General features: G+C 39.7%; 1 protein-coding gene across 1 annotated transcript; it reads left to right on the forward strand.

The window, feature by feature from the left end:
* The first annotated feature begins 1,261 nt into the window (after positions 1-1,261).
* LOC130980607 (uncharacterized) lies at positions 1,262-3,244 on the forward strand. Its single transcript, XM_057904266.1, has one exon. It carries the CDS (start codon positions 1,262-1,264, stop codon positions 3,242-3,244), a length of 1,983 nt encoding a protein of 660 aa, XP_057760249.1.
* Positions 3,245-9,551: the final 6,307 nt, after the last annotated feature.

Raw genomic sequence — 9,551 nt, forward strand, 5'->3', positions numbered from 1 at the left:
ATTTTATTTTATTAGTTTTCTAATTTATTTTATTGTATTTTTCTTTTACTTTAAAAATTTTAGGATCTAAAGATCTCAATTTAAATAATTTCAATCATTAGACACCAAAAAAAATTCAATCATTTGATCAAAAAGCAGATTGAAAAAATAGGTTTAAATTTGAACTAAAATAAACATATTAAAATACAATAAACAAAACTGTTAATTTAATATTTATTAATAAATAATTACCAGAAAAAAATATTGCATAAATAATAAAAATAATTAGATAATATATAGACTAATTTAGACCATCAAAAGAAAGTAAAATAAGTAACAAAAAGTAAATATATAATTTTGTTAAAAAATAACTAATATCTTTTAATTTTAATTTTTATCTTTTTGAAAAATAAAAAAATATGAATTTTTAAGCATTAGATAATTTAAAAGTACTTATTGTAGAAAAAAAAACAATTATAAAAAAAGTTAAAAATATTATCACTCACAAAAACTATTTAATAACAAAATTGAATTTGTTCAAAATTGTAAAAAAAATTGATTTTTTTTAACTAATCACAAGAAATCACCACTATCAACTTATTAAATTTGAGTAATATCAAATGAAAATTAAGAAGTAAAACAAGACGATGAATCTAAAAGTTTTCTATTTCTCTTAATTAAAGTAGTGTTTCACTTTAAATAACTATTTTTTATAAATAGTATTTATATGACAAACAAAATAGTAAGAAGATTCATATTAGATTATGAAAACTAATGTCATTCTTATTATAGTATAATTACATTATTTTAAAATATATAAAATAAAATAATAAAGTACAATTTAATTAATATGCACTATAAAATAAATAGGGTAAAAAACTGAAATGAGCCAAGTAGAGCTCAAATTTACCTAAATCAGCCAAATGAAAAATCAATACATGAATCAACCAGGACGAGTTACTATATAATTCGAATCAATATGATTCGAATTTGATTTGAACGTAATTCGAATCAATATGATTCGAATTACTAGGAACGGCCAAAATCAATGAAGTTCGAAACAACTTGTTTCGAATTATAACTATGGAATTCGAATTATGTTAATTCGAATTACTATGAAGGCACATTGTTTAGTAATTCGAATCAAGTTGATTCGAATTACTAGGTTAGGTTATGACATTAGATAATTCGAAACATATAGATTCGAATTATATATATATAGTGCGAGCCAGGGCTATATATATAAGGTGTGAACTCATGTTGCTCTCAACAAAGAGGGGAGATGGCTAGTGAGGAGAGTTTCCTAGTTCTGGTACATTACAGAGGGTCCATTAAGAGAAAAACCCGGTCCGGCGTTAAGTTCACTGATAAGGATCCCCTATGTATTATCGTGACGCCGACAACCACCTACGATGCACTTGTTAGCTCTGTGCTGGAGAAGCTGGGTCTTGAAGGCGTTAAAAGGGTGAAGAAGTTTTTCTACCGCATTCCTACAGCGGTGCTCCATGACACCGTGAAGTTTGATTGTTTCACAATCGGTAGTGACGAGGACTTGCAAGTTATGTTTCTTTCTCGTAGGCAGTTTCCCGAGGTTAGGACACCGGAGCTGTTGGCTAAGTTGGTTGATGTGGTATCTAGCTCGGGTGGTTCGAACCGGAATGCCACTACTGTAGCCGCGGTTGCCGGCTCGAGCTCGAGACCTGCTGTTGCTTCATCCTCTGCTCCTGTGTATGAGCCACCGATGCAGCCTGTTGCGTCCCCTTCGTTTGCCGTTGATCTGAGCGGCAATGTTGGAGATGAGGTTCGGTATGGGGAACATATTCCCACCGAGGTACATTGTCCCACACCGGCTGGTGTTGGTGATGGTTTGTTTGATGATCCAGATGACGATGACGTGGAGCCGGATTTCATCGCTGATGAAAGCGGCGATGATGTTGGAACTACTGTTCCGACAAGGGCTATAGGTGGATCTAGTTCTGGCACACAGCAGTATCCACCCCATTTTTCCTCATTGGACCTGGATGCCATGCGGCAAGACGACAATGATCTGCAGGCCTCAGGATTTGGTGCTAGAGATACCGAGGGGTCTGCCGGTATGAACGAGTTCCAGGTTGGCCAACAATTTCAAGATAAAGATGAGGCGCTGTTGAGTGTGAAGACATACAGTATCCGTAGAGGGGTCCAGTACAAGGTCGTTGAGTCTGACTATCGCAGGTATGTGGGAAAGTGTTCTGAGTTTGGGAATGGGTGCACATGGCTAATTCGGTTGAGTCTCCGACAGCGGAAGGGTATCTGGGAAGTGAAGCGATACAACGGACCGCATACATGTCTTGCCAGCTCCATCTCCAGCGACCATAGGAGTCTGGACTACCATGTCATATCCACCTTCGTTATGCCGATGGTTAGGGCTGATGCAGGTGTGAATATCAAGGTGCTCCTAAATGCCACGGCCGCACACTTTGGGTTCAGGCCTACGTACAGGAGGGTATGGATGGCGAAGCAGAAGGCCGTTGCCGTGATATATGGGGACTGGGAGGAGTCGTACAATGAGCTCCCTAGGTGGGTTTTAGGAGTGCAGCTGACGATGCCTGGCACTGTAGCTGTCCTCAGGACTTGCCCTGTTCGAGTTGGGGGACAGGTTGACGATTCTCAGGTTTATTTTCATAGGCTGTTCTGGACTTTCCCCCCTTGTATCCAGGCATTCCGTCATTGCAAGCCTTTGGTGAGTATTGATGGCACCCATTTATATGGGAAGTATGGGGGAACACTGCTAGTCGCCATTGCACAAGACGGAAACTCGAACATCCTACCCGTGGCATTTGCACTAGTTGAGGGTGAGAATGCTGAGTCATGGTCTTTCTTTCTTTCCCACCTCCGTGAGCACGTGACACCTCAGCCGGGTCTGTTAGTTATTTCAGATAGGCACAACGGCATAAAGGCAGCCCTCGAGGCTCCGGATGGGGGATGGCTACCGCCTGCTGCGTACCGGGCCTTCTGCATTCGACACGTTGCAGCAAATTTTGCGTTGACGTTCAAGGGAAAAGATGCCCGGAGGCTTCTTGTTAACGCCGCATATGCCAAGACCGAGGTGGAGTTCGACTACTGGTTTGACATTCTGCGCTCTGAGAATCCGGCAATGTGTGACTGGGCGAACCGAATCGAGTATTCGTTGTGGACACAGCACTGTGATGAGGGTCGGAGATTTGGGCACATGACGACCAATATTTCGGAGATGTGGCCTCTGCAGGCAGCCAGGACATACTAGGCGTAGTTGTCCACAAGCCGCAGGCCCAAGTGGGACTGCTAGAAATCAGTAGGCGATTTGCTATGTATGTGTTTCTTTGTTATTGTAGTAGCACTTGTCCTGTTTTGGTTTATAACTTTTAATGTATTACAACTTGTATGGAACTACTTTGCTTCGTTTGTGTAATGAAAGTTGATAATGGTACCAAATATTTCTGTCTAAAGTCTTTTACATCATTGAAATTCATAACTAGAGCAAACAACGTTATATAGCGGTAAAAGGATAACGAATAACATAACATGAAACTGTAAATCATAACATAAATGTGGAATACATCGACGTAAATGAGACTACATAACATAAATTCAAATAACATAATAAGAAAGTACATATCATAACAACTATAACAAACCAACGAAGTACAAAATATAAAAAAAGACAACAAGATGTAAACCAATATCCATGAATCATCTAAACAGGTGCGATCCAGTGCCGCAACGGCGTGGCACCCGTGTCCGGTAGCCCCTACGAATAAGTGGCTCCTCATCCTCAATCGAGTCGTCGCTGTCATCAGGTACTGGCTGTCTCGGGGTCGTAGGCGGTACATGGACGGGTCTGGATGAGGACGGGCCGGCAACCGAGTGTGATCCAATACTCTGTGCCGATGCTGGGGTCCCACCCATGGCAAAAGGATGCGCAGGAACTACCGTGGCAGGCTCATTCAGATCAACGTCTAGTGGTGCCTGTGTCCCTGTCGTATGAACCCGTCCGGAAGCAGCCTCATCCTCCTGCATGATGGTCCGGATATCCTCAAGGAAATGTGGTCCACCAAACTCGTGCACAATGCCATCACTAGCAAGTAAGTCTCCAAACATCGAGCCAGGACTCACCCATGGAGTACTATCCTGAAGGGTATGATCATCACCGGGAACACCTACGAAGTAATCACCAAGACCTCCAACACCAAGTCCAGCAGAGATGTGACTCGTGGGATCTCCCATACTGGCTCCAGTGAACCCACCATCATGCCCGCCCTGAGGTGCCCTAGGAACTCCCGCAACATCACCTCCCCCAGGCATCTGCGCACCATGTCTAGCAGCACCCACCCTCCTCCTGCCTCCTCGACCACGACCTCTCCCGACACCCCTAACTGGGTCGTCTCCGGCATCCATAGCCTGATCTACCCAGTTCCACTCACGCTGGCTACGACGTGTCCCAACTCGTGCTCTCCTCTCAATGCGACGTCTGTCAGGAACATCCTCTACCCGGTCCATGTCTGGAAGTCGGCCAGCACCCCTCTGCGTCGCCTCATCTGGAATAGGAACACCTCTCGGATCCCCCAATAACATCTCCGGCGATAAAAACCTCTTCCCGTGCTGATACCACCATGTCAAGAACTCATGTGACGGACCAGGGTCGGGCACGATGTCAAACTGTAGAATATAATCAGCACGCTCCTGCCAGTAAAGATGCCAATCGGGGTACTGTGCCGGGAACCAACGGTCACCTCCTCTCCCGTCCTTCGACATCAGGAAGTCGATGTTCAGGGCGGGAGACGGTATGGGCTGAACGCCGCCAAACTGAGGTAAAACTCTGTCAACCTGATGCCACTCGACAACCGCAAAATAAATCAGGGCCGTCCTGCATCGCCACAACATCGTATGCCGAGGCTCCAACACCTCAGGATGAACAACCTGGATGACGTCCACTCCGCTATACGGCATCCATACGAACTGCAAAAATCAAAATCAAATCATTTGTACTTTCAGGTAAGTGATATAAAGTGAAACACTGACTTTAGATACGGAGAAGGTCTGCTTACGTACCTGCCGAGGCTGTAGCAAGTCGATCTGCATGCGAGCCATCTGTACCCGAGGTCCCTTGTTGCTAATCCCAGGGTTGTAACCAGACCATCTGCGAACAAGAAAACAGAAGAATATAACGGAAGAATATAGGGCATAATTACAAAATAATAACAACAAGAATATCCACTACAAATCAATAACGGTACCTCGATGCAAGGGGCCAGCTGATCTCATCATACCCAGATGGTCTAAGTGTAGGAAACCACCAGAAAATCCACGACTGTAATAACTGTAACGGGCCAGCTAACTTGACCACATGTCTGTTGGCGACTCGGCACATGCACCTGTACAGCCATGCTAGTGCCGCCGACGCCCAACTATAGCGACCCATCTCCTCAAGCCGAGTAACATATGGTAGCCATCTGATGTGTATACGATTGCCGGACTTGTCGGCAAACAGCTGCGTACCCAGTAACATCATGATGTACGCCCGGGCAAATCGCCTAACCGTCTCCTCATCTGCCCCATCTGGACACTCCCCGAATGTCTCCTGAAACCAGGTGCAGTTGACTGCGAATTTCTGCACCTGGTTCTCCGGCGGTAAAACACCAAGCAACTCCTGGAACCACTGCCAAGCAGGTCTCCCACCCTCAATGTAAATGTGGAAGTCCGTAAGGCAACCACTAACATAATCTCCATCGACTGGCAACCCCAGCTGGTATGCGACGTCCTGAAGCGTGATAGTGCACTCTCCGAACGGCATGTGGAAGGTGTGCGTCTCAGGCCGCCACCTCTCGACGAATGCGCTGACTAGGGGCTCGTCTAGTCGGAACCATCTGTCGTTGAGTCTCGCAAGATGGTAAAGTCCCGCCATCTGCAAGTACGGGACATACCTCTCATCAAGACGCATCCCCTGTTGCCGCCTAACATTGGATATGCAACGACGAGGCTGGCCATTACATAAAACGCATAATTAGAACAGATGCACAAACCACTAACATAAGAAAAACCATTAACAAAAACCCTTAAAAATAAACCGCTAAAACAAAACCATTAACACAAAACAATAAACAAGAAACATTAACAATAAACCGTTAAGGAAAACCATTAACAAAAACCATTAACAATATACCGCTAAAACAAAACCATTCACAAAAACCATTAACAAAAACCATCAACAATAAACCATTAACAAAAACTATTAACAAAAACCAATAAAAAAAACCATCAACTAAAACCATTAACAATAAACCGCAAAATACAAAACCATTCACAAAAACCATTAACAAAAACCATCAACAATAAACCATTACCAAATACCATTAACAAAAACCATCAACAATAAACCGCTAAAACAAAATCATTAACAAAAACCATCAACAAATACCACTACCCTACACTAATTTCCTAAACCACTATCCAAAAATCATTTACAATAAACCGCTAAAACAAAACCATTAACAAAAACCATCAACAAAAACCACTACCCTACACTACTTTCCTAAACCACTATCCTAAACCACTAACAGTAACATAAACCATTCTAAAAAACCATTAACAAATACCATTATCATAAACCGCTTTCATAAACCACTAACCTCGTCGTTGATAACACCGGCGATATGAGCTACTCCATCCAGACGATAAAGCCTTCCCGGATCGTCCCCCATCGACAGAAACAGCCGCTCTGGTCAAGCTCGTACTGAACGCTGGTCTTTTTCTCTGGGATTTGGTGGGGTTGGAGAATCAGAAAGTGATTCGAATGAACTTGGCACGAACTCCTTTTATAGCCGATTCCCTTGTAATTCGAATCAAGTTGATTCGAATTACTATGCAAGCCCGTTTTCACCTAATTCGAATCGAATTGATTCGAACTACTCTAACATGCCCTTCTCCTAGTAATTCGAATTAACATAATTCGAATTCCATAGTTGTAATTCGAAACAACTTGTTTCGAACTTCCTTGATTTTCGTCGTTCCAAGTAATTCGAATCATATTGATTCGAATTACGTTCAAATCAAATTCGAATCATATTGATTCGAATTATATAGTAATTCGTCCTGGTTGATTCATGTATTGATTTTTGATTTGGCTGATTTAGGTAAATTTGAGCTCTCCTTGGCTCATTTCAGTTTTTTACCCAAATAAATATGAAACTTATATAGTGGTAATCCAATATGAAAAGCGATGATGTACTATATTAAAATGCAACTAAAATTTATAATTATTAGTTACAAAACTTATAATGATGTACTATTATTTATTACATTAATTAAAAATAAATATTTTGATATTAATTTTTAAGATTATTGACAACAAATTTTGATTATTTGAGCAAAAATTTTGAATAATTTATCTCATAAATTTCTTTTTAATAAATTAATAAGATGACTTATTAGAAAAATTAAAAAAATAACTATAATTTTTATACATCTAGATATTCAAAAGAGACAAAAGAATTATTTTATCAAAATTTCAACAACACATAAAAATTATCACAATAGATTGTTATTAATCAAAATGATAGATAAAATTAAGAGTTATAATAATAGTATTGGGTGATAACTAATTATGACAGAGTGAAGAGAAGATGGAAAGAGGAGGAGAAGAAGAAGAAGAAAACAAGAAACGAGAAGAGAATAAGGTAATATAATAGTGGCAACAAGATAATACTGAATATGTGTATAAAGAATAATAGTAAAAAAAAGAATAGTATGCAGCAAAGAATATAATAAAAAAATAAATTAATAATTAAAAAATAATAAAACTAAATATAATTTAAAAAATTGAATATAAAATTTAAAAAATATCTTTTTTATTTATTAAAAATATATATGAAGATAAAGATAATATTGCATAAAAAATTTATTTCTACTTTAAATTAAATATTGTTAAAAAAATTAATAAATAAATTTAATAATGTTTATAAATAATTAAATTATAAATAATATTTGTAGATCTTTATCTTGATTTTATTATATATAATAACAACATAATAAATTTTTTAATATCTTATTTAATTTAAATTTATAAATTTTATATATTCTAAAAGTTAAATAACTTATAAAATTTTTATATTCTTAATTTTTTAATTATTTAATAATTTATAAATAAAAAAGAAAATTATAAAAATTAATCTCTTCAAAACAATAAAAAAGTGGCCGAACAGACACGAGCTGTCGAGCCGCTAGTATATATAATGGTGAAAACTCAAGTCGACTTCACGTGAAATTGATACCTGAGAGCCGTTAAATGAAAATTTAGTCAAATCAATCAAATCATCTAACGACTCTCAGGTATCAACTTCACGTGAAGTCGACTTCAGAGTTTTCACTATAAATCAACTAAATAATAATAACGAAGCAGATTATTGGTTGATAAAATCCCAATAAGGGTTTTCAAGAATGCGAAATCTATGGGTGTCCCTTTCCCAAAGAATCAACCAATGACAATGAGAATCTATATTTTTGGTCTTGGTCCAATGCCAAACAACTTAGAAAACCAGGGTCGAGTCGGAAAAAAACAGAACCCTATCGGCCTAACCTAATCCTCTAACACCCGCGCCCTCTCTTCGTCTCTCTCACTTTCAATCTCATGGCTTCCGTCAGCTACGCAGCCATCACCACCGCCTGTCTGTCGTCGATCCTAGAGGCTGTGATGACACCCTTTCACCCCACCCCTCTGCCTCAAAACATCGGTTCTTCTCTGTCCTACTCCATCTCCGTTGCTGCTACAACTGACTTTCATCGCTGTCTTCTGATGCCCATGTCCGCACGTGAAGCCGCCGTCCACCGCATCTCCGCCGGTAATCTTCATCGCTAGCAAAGCTCCCGTTGGCTCTCCATCTACGTCGAATTTCTCCTTCCATGCTTGGCTGCCTTGCCCAGGTCTATTGGTGCTATTTACAGTGACGTTTCTCCAATGAGAATCTATTCAGCAAACAAGTGACTTTAAATGTTCTGAAAATCGAAACGGATCGACCGTGATGGTTTCAGTGGCTAAGAGAAGGGGGGTTGAATCTTAGCCCCCTTTTTCTTGAATACACTTTCTGGTCTTTGAGGAGACTTTTCTGTTTTTGTCTCGTCCCTAGCCACGAGACTTTTTGTTTTTGTCTCGTCACTTGGCACGAGATATTTTTTATTTTAGCTCCTGTACAGCAGAAACAGAAATGGAGTAGTAGAGAAAGAAGATTACACCCAGATATATCCTGGTTCAGCTGCTAAGTGCAATGCAGCCTACATCCAGTCTCCATCACAACAATGATGGAATTTCACTATAATTATCCAGATTACAAACTGTAAAGTGCTAACCCAACTTACAAGGGGATTCCTACAGAATCATGAAACACAACATAGATGAACAAAAGAACTCTAAGACATCTATGGCTTTTTCTTTTAATTTTGCACTCTCTGCCTTTTTCCGCTCTATGGCTTTTTCATACAAACCTCACTGTTTGCATTTTTCCATGAGACTCAAGACATGACAAAATTAAACAAAAAAATACAAAACAGAATACATTGAA

The sequence above is a fragment of the Arachis stenosperma genome, chromosome 5 (assembly GCF_014773155.1).
Source record: "Arachis stenosperma cultivar V10309 chromosome 5, arast.V10309.gnm1.PFL2, whole genome shotgun sequence".
Taxonomy (NCBI): Eukaryota; Viridiplantae; Streptophyta; class Magnoliopsida; order Fabales; family Fabaceae; genus Arachis; species Arachis stenosperma.

Excerpts from the sequence above, each read along its gene's own strand:
- LOC130980607 (XM_057904266.1), top strand. The coding sequence starts at position 1,262 with ATGGCTAGTGAGGAGAGTTTCCTAGTTCTGGTACATTACAGAGGGTCC.